The sequence below is a fragment of the Patiria miniata genome, unplaced genomic scaffold (genome assembly GCF_015706575.1).
Source record: "Patiria miniata isolate m_02_andy unplaced genomic scaffold, ASM1570657v1 HiC_scaffold_5, whole genome shotgun sequence".
Classification (NCBI taxonomy): domain Eukaryota; kingdom Metazoa; phylum Echinodermata; class Asteroidea; order Valvatida; family Asterinidae; genus Patiria; species Patiria miniata.
The window spans coordinates 20,238,577-20,256,541 of record NW_024037072.1 but is presented as its reverse complement, the minus strand read 5'-3'; the positions used below and the strand labels follow the sequence as shown (position 1 = coordinate 20,256,541).

At 41.0% G+C, this 17,965-nt stretch overlaps 2 protein-coding genes across 4 annotated transcripts in view; both read left to right on the top strand.

Annotated features, from left to right (window-relative positions):
• The first annotated feature begins 2,787 nt into the window (after nt 1-2,787).
• Nucleotides 2,788-10,853, top strand: LOC119740418 (cytochrome P450 2U1-like). The gene is made up of 6 exons (XM_038215718.1): nt 2,788-3,552; nt 4,478-4,737; nt 7,143-7,258; nt 7,900-8,511; nt 9,116-9,362; nt 10,174-10,853. The coding sequence occupies exons 1-6, from the start codon at nt 3,437-3,439 to the stop codon at nt 10,353-10,355; spliced, it is 1,533 nt and encodes a 510-aa protein (XP_038071646.1). The 5' UTR covers nt 2,788-3,436; the 3' UTR covers nt 10,356-10,853.
• An 813-nt stretch (nt 10,854-11,666) lies between these two features.
• The window catches only part of LOC119740910 (pleckstrin homology domain-containing family H member 1-like), an 86,884-nt gene continuing 80,585 nt past the window's right edge, over nt 11,667-17,965 (top strand). For all 3 annotated transcript variants that reach the window (XM_038216389.1, XM_038216388.1, XM_038216387.1), the window contains exons 1-2: nt 11,667-12,041; nt 13,765-14,022. In XM_038216389.1, the coding sequence (XP_038072317.1) occupies nt 13,795-14,022 (228 nt within the window). In that variant the 5' untranslated portion in view covers nt 11,667-12,041; nt 13,765-13,794. The remainder of the gene's footprint in view (nt 12,042-13,764; nt 14,023-17,965) is intronic.

Here is a 17,965-nt window from a genome sequence, read left to right as displayed (position 1 = left end):
AACACGCCCCCCCCCCCCGTGGCTACGCCACTGTACATTTCAAACTCCAAAGGATGAAAAATAAACCAAAGCCTATTGAGAACTGCATGTTCTTATTTTGCAGATAGAAATACGGTTATCTGATGCGCTATAATTATTATTTTGAGGAACCGAATTTTGCCCCGCACCTGTCTTCAGGATGACATTATGGGAGGTAATGAGCTAAGTATGAAATAAAAAGACGGAAAATGAAAGGGTTACCAAACAGTGGATAAACAACACTCAACTCAACCCCAACCCCACCTCAAACCCCGCTCGCCCCTTCGTCAAAGGTGACGTCATAAGAAAAGTCATCGGTGCAATAACGCTTTCGTCTGCGCTGCAGGTGGGTAAGTGTGACGTCATCATGTATCCAGTCTTTTCAGTCGTTATCTCCCTGTGGAGGGCCTGCGATGCGTGTATTACCTCAATCTCATGACGTCATCTTCAGAACACAGAGTTGCCGGTTGCCAGCCATTATTGGTTGGTCATTGCACAGGGGTTTGTCAAGAACAAAGTACAACATTACCCATCATCGGTATCCTTCGAAAATCATCGTGAAAGTAGTTTGTATGGCAAAACAATACAAAAGAGGTTAGGTCAATATTACTGCTCTCTCGATGGCCATTGTCAAGTATATAGCTCATCTAAAAATGTGTGACATAATCAGGGGCAGCGGAGCCGGGGGGGGGGGGGGCAGGGGGCACTCCCCCCCCCCCCCCCACTAGATTTTCCCAGGCCAACAAAAGTGCCCCACTCGCGTTCATAAATGTGCCCCCCTCGCGTGAGATGAAAACAAAACTGCCCCTCAAACGCACACTTGAAAACATTGTGAAAATTGTTTCCGCTCTTGTAATACAAACTTGCCCCTCAAAAACACAAATACGCTTCGCGCAGTAACAAGATTGTGAACCTTCTCGAGATAGGAAACTATCCCTCAAAGCACAAACACCCCTCTCGCAATAGTAAAATTGTGCCCCTCTCGAGATGGAAAACTGGCCTGTAAAAAATAATCATAGTGCTCCTCACGCGAATAAAATCGTCACTGAACTGTAACCAAAAGCAACAGCGCCCCTCTCACGAAAAAAATGGTCCCTACATAGGCCTAAATAGTCAAATTCAAGGGCGGACCCAGAGAGGTTACTGCCGGGGGTGTACCGGAGGCCGAAGGGCTCTCTCAAGTGAACAATTACCCTATTTGAGTACAATACGGCTATATTGAGACTATTTCAGGAATAGGCCTACACTGTAATTTTTTAAGTAAGGGATTTCAGATTTTTAAAATTTTAACGCAAACATTATGTAAAAGTGTATATCAGTGTTGTTAGTAAATATTCTTTTGTTCCGGGTGACATGTATTCCTTGCAATGTGAACGAAAACAGTTTCACAATTTCACACCGACGGAAGGTGCCTTTTTCTGAGCAAGCGCCCCTTTTGGTGACCCCCCCCCCCCCCCCCCCCCCCCCCCCCGTTTGAAAAGCGTTCCGCCGCCGCTGAACATAATGTATGGTAGAGACGAATTCGATTGCCTATTTCTCTTATCAGTGTAGATTACAATGTACTTTATTATCGCACTGCCACAGTTAGGTGTGCAATGGCTAATTTTCCTTTCAAAAAATGGAAGCTATAGTTGACCGGAAATGTCAAGTTGAGCAGAGAGACACTACTATCCTTCGTCTGCAAACCACATTAACTTCCTAACCTCCTGAATTCCTAATTCCTAAATTCCTGGTTATTAATTGGGGCACACCAATGAATAATAATTGGGGATAAAGAAATAATTTAAGGATAAAATATACTTAATAACTATTTTGAGTGCCACGCCCTTATAATTATCATACCATACCTTACAATTTTGAAGAGATAAAAAAAGGGATTGTGTCGGAACCAATAATATGACCACAACTATTTATTTTAGACCCCCCTCCAAAAATACGGCTTTAACCTCAACAAGCGCCCCCAGGCCCGTGGCAAGCCTGCATTGTGTGCGGGATTTGGGGGGGGGGGGTACTGAAGAACTCACCCTTTTGTGATGGACTTCACGCATGCTAACACTGAAAATATGGACAGACCAATTATCAGAACAAGAAAGCACTCAGAGAGCGCAAACCTCCGCAAAGTCTAAACAAATCCCCGCCATATTGTCAGTACACCCAAAAGAAATACTCGCATAAATGGTGAAGAATCCTAAAAAAAAAAAAAAATCCTGGATCCAGACCCAGACCCCGATCACTTTCAAAATGTAATCGATTTGTATTTTTATCCCAAGGATCACCCCCTACAATTTATTTTATTGCAAATCCGTCTTAAACTTTTAGAGTTATCTTTTAAACAGACACACCAAACAACCAACCAACTAACCAACGCCGATGAAAACATAACCTCCGTGGCGGAGGTGATGTACTAATAATGACAAAATCAAACTTCAGTTACAAGTTTCGTTTGGGCAAACGAGCAAAGTCTGAAAGATATTGTTTAACTTAACCTTTACAGTTAATAAGATTAATATCGAATACCGAAAAAGTAAGATCAAATCTCCGCTGGTACCTTCAACAATTATTACATCACTGACGCCCACGTGGAAATTATTTACATCAAAACCGACTACGCGGGTAACTTCGTCAACTTCCTTCGTATAGATGCTGGTTTGATTTGACCGCAGTGTTGTGTTTTCTGATAATATTTTTCACAATGCATCACCCCCGCAAATACTGCAAAAAACTATATAAAGGATCCAAATCAACTTTTGCCATCAGTCGTAATAAACTCATACCCAACCTGAGTCAAAACCAAAGTCTCGCTCGTCAGCAATAAACGCGGTTTGGAGTTCACTGCCCGCCTTTTTTTTTGTTTCTTAAAAACACGAGGCGTAAACAGCCAGTTGTCATCGCGTTGCCGGTTCGACTTAGTCACTTGCCCACCCCTAAATCTCCCATCTCTCAAGCGTATTTCCTGAAGGGAAGACAGAAACACAAAAGGGGAAAACCGGCCACATTATCATTTCACGTTGGAAGGTGTTTCCGAATCCTGCAGACGAAAAGAAAGTAAAGAGACGACTGGTGGATTTCGGTTCCGAGACCAGGTTCGTTCTGCATCTGGACACCCCGTGGGACGAGCGCAGCTGCTCTAGCACGCGAATCCACGCACGTAGACCACCTTTCAAACAAACTTGGATGTCCAAAACATTCCAAAGCAAGCTTAAGAAGACGGCACAATTTGATAAGATAATCAGATCAACTAACGTCATCTATATAGCGTGCACTGATATCGCAAAACCAAAGCTCAGTTTATACCGGCGCGATTACTAATAAAACTGAGAAAATCAGACTCCGTTTTCACGGGAGAGTTGCTCCCAATCAGAGTCCAGCTGCCACACATTTCGAACCAATCTCTATAACTTGACTGGAAGCCCATTGGATGAGGATGGCTGTGTTACACTCGTCGGTCATTCTGAGGTGTTTAGCCCGGTTACTTCAGGGAAGTTTCGTCTCGCTGGTTCTGGTCGCCCTCGCCTGGGCTCTGCTTCAGTACAAGTAAGTAAACCAATCCGTTCGATTTAAAGCTTCGTATGGAGGAATAAAAGACTCGTTTTTTGTCCTCCCCAAAAACGTCTTAGCGAGGGGCACAAGGAGGGGCATTCCATATCCCCCTTTGGTCTATAAGTCACTGCTTCCTCTTTGAAGAAACCGACAGTCGCATTATATAATTGTGTCAACTGCAAAAACAACATTTAGAATCGAGGAAATCCCTGAATGTTCGCTGTTTTCACTTTCAAGTTCGCATGTCTGCACGTCCACGCTTCTAATACTGTGGCAAGGCAGAAAATATTTTTCAAATTGCATTTTTTTTTAAAAATAAGTGAGTGATAATGTTGTTTCTTTTTGTTTCAATAATTTCTATTCCTGGGGGAAATCCATTTTAGTTTCTGTTGTCGGTCACGGCACAATGACTGAATCGGCAAGCTTTCATAACACGTCTCCTTTTTTTTTTTTTTTTTTAGAGAAACTTACTTCCAAAAGTATACTGCCACCATACAAAACCTCAAATGAACTTAATTCCTATAAAACCGTTCAGTCCGTGCTCCTCAAAAAATATGATTGTTTTCCCCTAACGAAATTCTAATTTGTGTGTTTTTTGTACTAATACATGTTTTATTTGGCTCTTCTGCAACTCTCTGGAAAAAAAGTGTATTTTGGGGGTTGCCAATTCGCACACACAAATTTGCCCATGAAGTAGATCGGTTCCGATTCATAATCGATTCTGGTGAGATCAAAGACCAGGTTAAACTGCAAGATTTGAATATTTCTTGGGCCGCAAATAATTCGTAAAGTAATTATCCATAACTAAAGTGGGCCGTATTCTAAATAAGAAGTTGCAATTTAAAAAAATAATTGGATTGAAATTAAAAAAAAAAAAACAGCACGGACAGTAGGCCTACATCTATGATTACTGTTATAGTTCACGAGGTATGAAGCGTCTCCCCCACGGTCCCACCGGCTTACCCCTCCTGGGCTACATCCCCTTCCTGGGCCGCAAACCCTACCTGACATTCACCCGTCTGGCCCGGCGCTACGGCAGCGTGTTCAGCGTGCAGCTGGGTGCCAAGCTCCTGGTGGTACTCAACGGACGGAAGGCCATCAGGGAGGCGTTCGTGACCAAGAGCCGGGCGTTCTCCGGACGGCCGCGGTGGGTGCTGAATCGGGTCAACCAGGGGAAAGGTGAGTGGCAAAGTAGTGGGTACATGGGCGTCGCGAGGGGGGGGCAAGGGGGGGGCACTTGCCCCCCCCCCCCCCCCCTGGAAAAGCAAAAAAAAAAAAAAAAAAAAGACGCGAAAAAAAAAAGAAAAAAAAGAAAAAACAAAAGAGGCGCGAAGACAAAGTGGTGTAAATTTAATGAGTTGGGGGGGGGGGGAAATGTCCCTGCCCCCTCTAAAACTGATAATTCGAAAATGTGTTGAAAAATACAAGCATTTTTGGTCAAATTTTTTTTTTGCCCCCCTCTAGAAAAAATCCTGGCGACGCCCATGAGTGGGTATCACGATCATCGCCATCACCACTCTCACACTCACCAAATTTATCACCATCATGACCATGTTCACTAAACCTTTGTCAATATCGCCATAAATTTCATAATTTCACATTGAACACCATCATCAACACCATTTTCACCATCGTTACCGTTCTAGTCCGTCTCATAATCACTAAAATTAATAATATAACAACACAATCTCTTTTTTAACAAAAAATTTGCAAAGCAAGACACCATCGTGAGAATGACTATGTTATTCAGAAATAAATTACGGCCTAAATTTTGGCGTTATTTTTGCGACTTTTGCAACTTTGTGTTGTAACCCTCTGTCCATCTTATTTAACACGTCATGAAACATTTCTGCTGTATGTTACATTCAATACCAAGACTCTTAATGCATTTTTAAATAGTGTGCATAGTTTCAAAATCCCAACTTTCAACTTGTTTTATTTCTCAACATGTCTTATTTTATTTCGTCGGATTGAGAGATATAGGGACTCACATAAGGTCATTAATTGAAACCTCTGTCATCACCTCAGCGGGAATTAAGACTTGCCACTGCCCGTGGCTCACGGTCAAATACCGCAACAGACAACCCCCACCTAAACACCCCACCCCACCCCAACCTTACCAGAATTTTGATTCGCAGAGGGTTTTTTTTTCCATCAGTCTGTCCGAATTAAGTATCAATTTTGTTGGACTTTGCTTTTCCTGGATTTGGAGTAATCTTGTCGAGAATGAGACCAAAGTGCGCCAACCCAATGAAATCGGTAGAAGAGGAGCTTTAGAAGGGATTAATACTAAGCCTGCGAAACCGGCTCCAAACATGTTGTCGTGGTTTTGAACATCCTCGCAGTGCTGACAGAACCAGACCCTTGTTTTCCTTTTAGACTTTGGTGCTGCATGGTGTTTTAAATTTTACTGTTTTCAAGTAAAGGCATTGCGCATTTTGACTTCTTTTTTTTCGGTGGGTGAGTAGATGATTGTACACTTTTAAGTTTCAAACCGTATCATTGTAATAACAAAGAAACTGCTCAACAAAATTAATAATTTTCCTGTATTGGTTTGTTTACTGATGTCTTGTGGACACTTTAACACCAATTTCAATAAAAAAAATTAAAAAAAGAAGCGGACTTTTGTGGGCGATTCGCACGAAATGTCAAATTTACGATGAGGAGTTTTGATCTGACCGAGAAATATATTTTTTTTCTGGGATATTAATAAGGGCAATTCCACAGTAACTTTCGTTACATTTTAGGCACTTTGACACGCACAAAAGAGTCTCACAACTTGGTGCATTGGTTTCAACAGTCACACTTTTCTTTTATTTTAACACTGTGACACTATACAAAGTGGAAAGCTTCTTTTTTTGGGGGGGGGGGGTGGCAACAGTTTAAACTTGGGTAACTTTCGTTACACGAAAAGGGCATGCATATTTTTTGGAGGTCTTGATTCAAAAGTCTCCTTATACTGGACACGCATTGATAAAAGTAATATAGGCCTATACCATTTATTTTCTGGTAACTAAACTATTTTTAGTGGGGTATTATAATACAGGAAATCTCATTTCCGATTTTGGCCACATACCCTGAAATGGTGGTAACTTTCGTTACGGTTTGTCCGCCTATCTTTGGTTCATTATTAAACATTAATTTTAAGAAACTATAATCAATCAAAACACTCTTTTTGCATAGAATTGAACCTTTCTCCCTGACTTAAAAACAAAAACTCACAATAACACTCACTTTTGCATGTTAAAACAAGGTGCCAAAATGACTACCAAAATACACGATTTTAGCCAAAAAATAATATTTTGGGGACCAAAAAACACACTTAACCACATTCCATCCCACTGGCATACCACTCAAATGAAATATCTTGTCCCCTTTAATTTGATACCACATTTGTTGTTGTGATGCTTGTTGTTCTGAAGATATAATAAATTTCCATTTTTCAGCCTTGTCCACTTCTCCGTGGAATTGCCATAACCATTGTTACAACAGACTTATATTTCACCGTGTAAATGTTCCAGTACCGGTTAAGGCCCTGTTATTCTTATAATTCAACCACATGACTTGTACTTTTGACCAATCAGGAATCGCCAACCAGCAGGCCAATCCAACGTGGCGGGAACACCGTCGTTTCGTACTGTCGGTCATGCGCAGTATCGGTGAAGGCCGTACTCAGATGGAAAACAAGGTAGCGGAGGAGGTAGGTCCAACATTGTTTCACTATACGTCGATCTGGACAGACCTCTTTATACCGTATAGTTCGCATGTCTCACTGTGGTGAACTTGAGTCCAATTTGCATGGAGGGGCACATCGCCCCGGTGACATTTCGCCTTTTTGTGCACCTCAGAGCTGCTTCGTAAAATACTCCCTGTTGCCATTTGTACCAGTTTAGGAGCGAAAACAAAATTGGGCTACCTTTTCAGAAACGCTACTAATTTTGCCCTCCATCTATCTATTGATTCTGATTCTAGGACTCTAGTGCCAGTGGTGAAGTAAAAATAATAATATAATTTGGAGGCATGTTATTGCATCAATGCTCCCTTCAGAATTTTATTCTGTGATCCCATATTCCCACGTCGACAAAATTAATTATTGTCCCTAGCTCCACCGATCGAAACACACGGTATGGGGTAGGTCAACAGATGTTCATTGCCGATTGTGTATCCCCATGAAATATCAAAACAGTAACTTAAGGGGCGTTTTTTCCCAAGCCACATACGTACCTGTAAGAAGTTAATTGGGGTTTGGTGAAACCGTACGCGTACCATTTCTAATGGATGAGACAAATACGGAAAATTTTAGGGGAAGTAATCCACCATAATACTCCATCCTTCCTTCAGGTGTCCCATCTTATCGCCGAGTTCTCATCCCACCACGGCAAGGCGATGGACATGACCTACCCAGTCCAGCTAGCCTTCAGTAACGTCATCTGTTCGGTGTGCTTCGGTCAGCGCTACCAACCCAACGATCCGGACTTCAAGCGTCTCCTGCACATGGCGGATGTCTTCTTCAGTCACCTGACCAGCGCAAGCGCCGCGAACTTTATCCCGCTGCTCTGGTACCTCCCCTTACCCGGTCACCGGGCGGTCCAAGAGACGTACGCCGGGATTTTGGACTTCGTCTCGGCCAGGGTCGAGGAGCACAAGGCTAACTTGGACCCGGACTCCCCGCGAGATCTCATTGATATCTACCTGATTGAGATAGCCAAGCGCAGAGCTGAGTCCCCCGATCTACCAACAGAAAACGGTTTCACGGAGGATTACGTCCAGCACGTGGTGGCAGACTTGTTCTTTGGCGGCACTGAGACGGTCAACGCGGGTGTGTTGTGGGGCTTCGTGTGCATGGTCATGTATCCGGACATTCAGACTCGTGTGCAGGAGGAACTGGATGAAGTGGTTGGACAGAACCGCGCGCCTACAATGGCAGATCGAGCTCATCTGCCTTACACACAAGTAAACTTTACTGCTTGATTTTGCCAGCTAACGTTTTCAATTTAGTTGACTTAGTTGACTTCCTAGGAAGTAAAGAACTATAGGGTATTTATTTAAACACCAATAAATTTGAACACTTGGCCTACACAACATTTCATGACAGCTTTAAAGGATGGAAGCGTCCCGTCCACTAAGCTTTACAAAGTGCGAAAAAATGAAAAGAGAGTTGCAATACAATGAAAACTGAGAAGCTTTTGTTATCTGCTCTCTAAATTCTAAAGGGTGAAAATTCACTCCATTCGAGTGAAGATTCAATCCCACAGTCGGAAAGTAGGGGCTAGATGTTTTGGAGTGAAATTTCTTCAATCGTAAAGATCGAGTTTTCACTCGAGCTTCGACTGAAGTGGGTTTTTTTCCAGACTATTTCAATCGAAAATGAGAGTGATTTTCACTTTAAAACATCTAGTCCCTAATTTCACTCTTTGGAATTTAGAGAGTGGCTTAATTTCTTTCTTGATTGTAAAGAAAGCTTGGCATATAAAATTATCATCATTGTGTTCCCTTGACGTGCACTTACCCCTCTCAATCTCATATTTCATTTCTTCTGCACATTTTTCATCGGCAGGCCACACTCCAAGAGATCAACCGGCGCTGTAACGTCATCCCCTGTGCCATACCACACGTGACAACGGAAGACGTTGAAATGAACGGCTTCATCCTACCCAAAGGGACCACCGTCACGGCCAATCTGTACTCGGCCCACATGGACCCTGTGTACTGGCGGGAGCCGGAGCGATTTGACCCCACGCGATTCTTGGACGAGACCGGGACACTCATCAAGGGGAACGATTCCTACATGCCCTTCTCTTTAGGTAATTCCAACAGGGCCTAGTGACGAATTTTAAATTGGCACTGAAATCGAGGGCTTCAGTACTGTATTTTGTTGAGAGGATTTAAAATGAAACAGTCATCAATGTTAGGCAAAAAAACTTGAATAGTCGGTCTCTGGTCAGACCGAAGTTCCGGAATTGATGCGGTGACGCGGTTTTTTTTTGGGGGGGGTGGCTTTTTTTTCTTCAAGCTTGTATTGTACAGACAAGGTGGGTACTCTTTTGCTTTTTGTGTCCTCATTATACATTGGTGTCCTCCATAATTTGCCTTGGTGCCCTTCATCATTTGCCTTGGTGCAATTTCCCCATTCCTTGGTGCTCCTTGGTACAAACATTTGAGGAGGCGCGGCAATAGAGGGCGCTGTTGTAGCTTCCGTGTTAATTTGAAGAAGAAAAAAAGGTTGACGCGCATGATTAAAATCGACGCGCGCGCTCACCAGAGACCGAGTATTTTTTTTGGGGGGGGGGCCTTATACAACGTTTCAATTCCAATTTGAAATTCGTCAATGATCCAGGTTAATGGTGGACTGGTTCTCGCTCCCGCTCCCATAATATGGGGGGGGGGGGCGGTAGCTAGTTCCCATTTGGGGAAGGGGGTTGGGGGTGACAACAAAATTAATTTGCCGACAAAGACTGATCCGTGTGAGAAGGCATAGCCAGGATTTTTCTGGTCGCTCAGCCACAGCTAAACGGTCGGGCGGGGTGCTTTCTCGACCTACTTCATTCTGGGATAATCATGGATTCCTCCAACCTATCTTGTTAACATCAATGGCTTCATTGTCATTCACAACAGGTCCCCGTGCGTGTCTCGGGGAGCAGTTAGCCAAGTGTGAGATGTTCCTGACGTTCACCGGAATCCTGCAGAAGTTCCGTCTTGAGTTGCCTGAGGGAGGGGCGCCGCCTACGCTGGATGGCTTGCCGGGAATCACACACGCGCCCAGGGCGACCAAAATCAGACCAGTACCGAGAGATTAGTCAGATTACCAAAGAAACTATAGGTTTATAACTGCATTGACATTAGTGTTACTGCCTGATAGTAATTTGGACGTCGCGGTGACCTAGTTCACGTTCACTTTGCGTAGTGTCAGTAGCAGCGCTTGAACCATATTTTGCGTCCCCGTTAGGAGCGTATAGCGCCCTCTGTTGGTGTTATCTTGAAGTTTTACATGATTCACTTTTTTTTAACCGGGGTGAGGCAGCTATTTATTGTAAGACCTTCCCGAGGACCTACTGTAGGTTTTAACGGACATTATTGTTGTTGTTTGATCAGTATATTTATTATAAACTACATGAAATAAAGACGTGTACGTAATTCTTTCTGCGATTATGTAATTAACTTTTTTAATTTTTAAAGAATTTACTAGGTCTGTAAATAAGTATCCTTGTATGAGGGGAAATATGTATTTATGGGTCACTAAGGGACTAATTTTTTTCGGCATATGTGAAATAGGTCAACAATATTGAGGAAATTAAAATATTTCGTTGCTTGAATCAAACTATTGTTTTTCGAAGAATTCAGAATATAGAGGCATAGTAAATAGTGTGAATGTTTTCACAATTTGTGTAATGAAAAAAAAATAATTAAGCGAGTCGGAAATGTTTCTGTCGTTTTCATTATTTCTGTTGTTATGTGAGCTGGGGGGGGGGGCGCCCAACCAACGGCCCAGGCCTATCATGGAGTATGGGCCTTCACAACCAATCCCTTTTGAATATTTCCATGCCCGTAATTTGATATGACACCCAGCAATGGAAAGAGGAATCATATAAACAAAAGTACGAGCAAATTGATTAAATGCACATCGGAACATTTGCAATACTCGGAAACTATCGAATTAGCGAGAAGATCCTTGCTTGCTCAAAGTGAAGATATTTACGATTTGGGGACAGAAAGTAATCTTTGAAGGTGGTTGGGTTAAGAAGATGTCTACCCTACCACACAGGATGTTGATACCATCCCACCCTCCTCCCGGCTAAAAAGGGCACTGTATTTTGCCTCCCCGGTCTCTCGAGTTACTGGCCGCACCTTTGAATTTCCGACTCCTCCTACTTTTTGATTTTTTTTCCAACCCACGTTTAGATACCCCGCTTCAAAGAAGTATGCATTATGTCCCTCAAGCTCAACTTTCCACAAATCCTGCTTCCTCGTAAGACCATGGAGGAATCAGAGTTATTCCTCTATGCTAAGACTAAATCCGAGCTAAAATCGCCGTGTCAATTGGTGGCGCTGTCAACCGAAACAATCTCGATGGTCTGGTCGTTGACTCCACACACACAAAACAAACCATTACTCGATACAGGAATTTCACGAAACACTCGATGTTCCGGAACCAGGCTAATAAACTTTATGATAAAATTCGATGATGTGAGTGGTCGTGAGTCATGATGTTTTCTGGCTTTTTGTTATGACACGGGTGGGATGTGACTTATTTTTTGTAGTGTTATGGTAGGATTTGGTCGGATCGGACTGGTCATCATCACCACTTCGGAGAGGAAGTGTGCAATGTGTTATTTTCATCTCAAGAAACAATGCAACGACATTGATGATGTGTGTGACTGCGAATGCTCATTGTGGATGCATGGAGTTCAAGTTGTTCTCAACCGGAACTGAACGTTAAAGCGATTGGGCCGCGTATTGTACACCGGTTTCAGTCAACCGTTACCGTAAGTGCATTGATCATCCCGACGGGATTATGTTTATTCTTTTTTTTTTATTCAACAAAAAAGTCAACATCAACACGACAGGATAAATCCATGTGTGACTAATCACAGGCAGTGCAATACTCCCAATAGACTGCAGGAGTGCAGAGAAAAAAAGAGAGACAATTTCAAGACAGCCATAGGAAATGATTTGGTGGTTTGTTAAGCAGCGTTTAAGTTGTCAAACTGTGCTTTAAATTCAACATTTTTATGTCTTGTCCATACAGAAATAATTTTATTTTCGTTATTGTAACCACTTGAAATATATTATTATTGTTGTAGGTTGCGGAAAGAATGTAGTATCCATGGCATGATAGGCCACTTACTTTGGTTGTTACTATGTTAGCCCCACTAGTGTGGCCGCGATATTAATGCGCTGTATCTCTGGCCACACGCCAGGTGCTTCAGTACTACTGAGGAGTTTATTCCAAACACTGGCGCACCCTTTTTGGGCATTTTTGTTACATACCAGTGTATATGGTTGTATTCTATGATTTCTCATCTTTTGCCCTCCGGGTAGATTAGGTAATCTTTCTTCAAATTTTCGAGAAATTTAGCATCTTTCTGGAGTCCATATGCGCCAGTGTTTGGACTAAACTCCTCAGTAGGTTGGGAAACCAGACGTGTGGCCTAACGTACAGCGCAGCAATACTGAGGCCACACAAGTGGGGCTATTTGGTTGTGTGCAGTCAATTAATTATAGAGTCAAGTGCATTTTCAAATTATTTTCTGAAAAAAAATGAAATGCTTTTTGGTCACAAATTCATATCTTTTCGACATTTCTGCATTGTCTGACCTTCATTGAGAAATGATGAGAAAAAAGGCGTCAGGATGCAACATTCTTTCCTACATTGTAGGTTGCATTTGTCATTTGTTTCTATGCTATAATGTGCAAAAGATAGGCCTACTCCTGAATTTAATATTGGCGGGCCACAAATAATTAATTCTGTGTATTTGTTTCAGTAAGTTTTTCTTGTGGGAATTTTTTTTCGATGTCTCATTCAGAACAGAAGTGAATAACTTTTGTATTGCAAGAAAAATAACAATTTAAAAAACAAAGGATTTATCATTTGAGGCAAGGTCTAATGTGAGTTTATGAATAATTCTAATGTTTGCTTGTTTCCTTTGTTTACATTACAAACCTTTGGGGAGTCAGGTTGGTGTAGCGGTACTTTCTCCGCCTTCCACCGCTGTGACCCGGGTTTGAATCCCGCCTGGGCCACATGCCAGAACATTCTTCTGGCTTTTTCTCCCACATCTAAAACTGTAATTTCTTCACATTGTCTTCTCTTTACTGGGCCCCATGGGAGACCAGTAGATTCCACTGAACGGCCTACCCAGTTAAAATAAGAAATGAATAAATAAACCTTTGGCTTAAATTATCAAGTTGTTTGATAAATGTTAGTTTCTTGTCTCATTCTAAATTTCTGTAATCGCATTGTTCCATGTGTATTTGATGTTTGGACCTTATAATTGAAGGTATTTGTATTGTTTGTATTGTACATGATATTGTTAAAAGTTGCTATTAAACTGTACAATTTAAGCAGCGTTTTAAATTAATTTTAAGCAGTCTATTAGTAAAAACATATTATCTTTTTTGTTTAATAGTCCCCTTGAATTCAATTTGCTGTTACAATTTACTAATTTTGTCAAATAACTAGAATTATTATTTTTTTCTTTCATTTAGGAGTAACTCCTCCATAGAAATCAAGTGGGCATGGCAACTAGCATCAGCAACGGGGGAACCCACGACATCCTCAGCCGCCTCACCGACATCGATGTGACCGTGAGCAAGAGTTCAAAGGGTAGAAAGGATGGAGCACAGGAGGAGGGGGCGGGGCAGGCTGAGGGTGTGGACTGGAAGGAACGATACGTACTGCTGGAGGAACAGCTGGATAAGTTCCGCTTGCAGGCCACCAAGATCCGCACAGTGCTCGGGGAACGGGTAGGTCCTTTCAGTCAGTGTCAGTTGGATTTCTAGGATCCCAAATTTGTGGGTCAGCCCAGCAGAAAATATTGAACATTTTTTTTGTTGGTTTTTTAAATTTTTTTTAATTTTTTTTTTTACATTGGCTGGTAAACATTTGAAAGCAGTGTCATGTAGTTAAATACAATGTAACTTATCGTAAAGGGTGGGTAAATGTCCTATCTGACCATACTTTCAACTTGCGCCAAGTAAAAAGCGAAAATAACTCTTCTGCGCTTCTCAGAAACGAAAAACTGGTTTATGTTTATACTTGGCCTTGAGAGTTCATTCACGTACATTAAGCAGAAAATTGCCAGTGCAGCATCTTCTTAAACCATGCAAAATTCCAAACCTCATCAGCCCCATAGAAGTTTGCTGACTTGAGAGCACTTCCTATACTGTACACCTATACCTGTACAACTACCCATTTCAGTACTGTTTTACTTCTGTTATTTTCGTTATGCTCTACAGTGTTACGCAGCATAACTACGTCTGTACACCTAAATTGTGTGTACATCTAGGCGTTTGTTTATGGTGTAAATCGAAGACAAACACGTGCAACATCATCGATGAATTGAGGACAGGAACCAAATCGAGGACGACCTCGATTAGAAAACGTGTACAAAACCAATGAGAGCTGTTGCAAAAAAGAGTATAAACAAAGGAAAAGGGAAGAGGAACAATATAAAATCCTTGATTTACACCAGAAACAAACAAGTATGCATGTATGTAGGTGTGTTTATACCGGACACGTATGTGATCAAGGGTGAAATTGTGTGTCGTTTGTGCTACTTTTCACTCATTTTTTTTCGTTTATCTTTATCATATTTGATCAACACCGATTAGGAGTTAATTCATCAGTTTGCAAATGAAATCTCTACACATTAATTTATTGACTCACATTAAGGACCTCTGAACCTCCGCCTTACTGTGTGTCTGGCTTTTGTGTCCTTGTCAGCAATCATTTTCAAGTACTTGCTTTTTATAGATCAAGGGTATTACACTTTGGACTTTGAAATTTGCAACTGTGATATACGAAATAACAAAACATGTAGCTATTTATTATTATTGTGTACCTTACTTGTCCATATGAAAGAACCAGATTTTCCTCAAGAAGACAGATTATATCTCATTTACAAAAAAAAAAGTTTTTATTGCATACCCGATAAAGTAACATCTTAAAGGATGGAGAGGGAAATAGAGGTACATTTAATAATAATAATAATAATTTGTATTCTTAATATAGCGTTTTACATTAAAATCTCCAAACGCTTTACAAAATGTCAAAACCAAATAAAAAGTAAACCAGTAAGTTAAAAAGTACGACCTTTTGAAAAAAGAAATGTCTTTAGCTGAGATTTAAAAATGCCAGGTTCAGGAGGTACATGTATGCTAACGAAATAAAAATGATAATAAAAAAAAAAACGCTAACCCAATTACATGATCACATTCTTAGGAAATTGAACCTTAATTAATTTTTTTTTTACGAGATGTAACACAAATGGTTATTGTTCACTAAAATGATGCTAGTATTAAGTAAAGATGCACATTTCTTAAGACGTCTCATAAGTTGGTATTTCCATACATAAATTAGCATAATTTTCCTAACAAAATGTCACACGCGTGACTGAACAAAATGTCACACACGTGACCACAGAATAATTCCCATTTACTCAAACTATATAAAAGCAGAGGGTGTACCGGTACATTGTTTATGCATTCTTTAAATCACAAAAGACTAGTCTTACTCCAAAATAAGTAGGCCCCCCTATAGTTGTGTGTGTCCTTTTAACTTTGGAGAAATGCGTGAATTTCCGGTATGGGCCGGATAACATTTTTACGTCTGATGACCCCTCCTAATATTTTGACACAATTTGTGAAAGAATAAACTGTTCTCTGAGTTAGGGAGTAAACAGTACTAACCTGATGAATCAGTGAAAGTAATATATTTCAGATAGTTAACAAGGGGTAAAGCTTCAAAAATCAGAAGAGACCAAAGAATGGCCCAGAAGACATTGATTGAACCCCCCTCCCCCGAGGACCGACACACAAAGGGAGAACAACAGATCCTTTCAGTCCTCGGGCGTTGGGTCTTTTGTTGGAAACGGTCCTCAGTTGTAAGTTTGTGTGCTTAGTTTATGGGAGAGTGATATATTACACCTGGACAAAGGGAAACACAAAGCATTGTCCTCGAGAGTATAGTAAAACAAGAGTGTGTGTACATGTACATGTACAACACCAAGGATAGTAATACTAGTCCTTTTAAATGTCAGAGTCATTTTTAACAAAATCTAGTCAATCTAGTGTTTTATTCACATTGATGCTACCGGTACACGTGTGTGATCATTTTTTTCCGTAGAGGTAAATTGCAAAAAACAGGAGACATTTTTTTTCTAATTTTAGAACCCAAGGTCAGTTTAATGTACTATCTTGAGGGAAACAGTGGTTAAATTTATATCGGGATGTCGCCAATACTTTGACCTAAACCACCATGAACCGGAGAAAAAGGTGTAACCAATCACAATTAATTAATCTTTGGGTGGGAGTGAACCGCGCGTTAAGCTTCATCAAAATTAATTGTCACAGAAAGTCATTGAGGAAGTGGCGAATTTACACTAGCGTGCGCTTATTACATACGGCCTGTTAAATTAGCTGTCATACCGGGTAATTAGGAGGAGTTTGGAAGGTCAAAGTCAATTTTCTTGTTTATTTGAGTTCAAATGAAGTACAAAAATACTGTGTAATGTTCTCTCCCCTTCCTGTATGTTCACTGTTTCAGGCATGTGTAGTGATGTAAAGTGGAATCCAGCGATCAGAATTAGAAGCTTTTACTGCGTTGGTGTCACGCTCATGCTGCGCATGTTCTCAAAGACAAGGCGCACGCGCATTTTGGCATTCTATTGGAAAAAAAAAATATGAACTTCAGTTCTTTTACACTATCATCTTGATACCTGTGTTGATAAAAATGCGAGTCTATTGTGTACGTGTTCTATAAATAACCCCCAAGTACCAACACACAAAGGGAGAACAACAGATCCTTTCAGTCCATGGAAGTTGGGTCTTTTGTTCACGGTCCTCTGTAGTATTACAGGGACAAAGGGAAACACAAAGCATTGTCCTCGGGAGTAGAGTAAAACAAGAGTGCGTGAGCAGACCTGGGTCAGATCAAATACAGGTTGACAATTGCATGCCGTTCACACTAACGAGTGGTTTGTACATGGGTCGCCATTTTCTACCCGATATTCTACTTTTCACCATTGGTCAAGGGTTAGATTTTACATACATACATGCCGTACATGTGTAGTGTGAAATGGGTTGCTTGAATCTTGGTGTTAACCGGGGTCCAGTATGGAGATTGTGGATAGTATGAAAGGGACTTTTTTAAAAATGCCAGAAGAAAATTCCACAATGTTATTAATTTCATTATACCGTACTTATAGTAGTGAATTATTACTAGTAGATATGTAAGCTGTAAGTCTTGTTGGTTTTTTCCTGCTATTGACATTTAGTTTGAAATTGATTGTACGAACTCCAGGGTTACGTGCACGCTCGCTAGTGCACATCAGCACACACAATGTGACATTTCATCCATACATGTAGGCCTCGGTACAGACATGTTCCTGACTGTACTTTCTTGCATTGATTCATAGATTGTGCTACTACATTGTATATATCCATATTCCTCATGAAAAACAAAACAAAACCAAACAAAGTGAATGTACATAAAAGCAAAAACAAAACTTGAATCATGTAAAAGTGCATGTCTGGGAAATGATGCACATGTACATGTGTGTACATGTCTGTTAAAGGGAAATGTACATCATTGGCTTTTGCTGTAATTTTCAGAAATGAACTATTTTGAGGGGTTAGTATAACAGATCAAATATTGTTACACTTACATGTTTGAAGTTTTGTGTTCGAA

What these genes read in the sequence shown, in the direction of transcription:
- LOC119740418 (XM_038215718.1), top strand. Translation starts at nt 3,437, where the DNA reads ATGAGGATGGCTGTGTTACACTCGTCGGTCATTCTGAGGTGTTTAGCC. An exon ending in TGGGCTCTGCTTCAGTACAA is followed by an intron (nt 3,553 to 4,477) that starts GTAAGTAAACCA and finishes TTACTGTTATAG; the next exon opens with TTCACGAGGTATGAAGCGTC. An exon ending in TCGGGTCAACCAGGGGAAAG is followed by an intron (nt 4,738 to 7,142) that starts GTGAGTGGCAAA and finishes TTGACCAATCAG; the next exon opens with GAATCGCCAACCAGCAGGCC.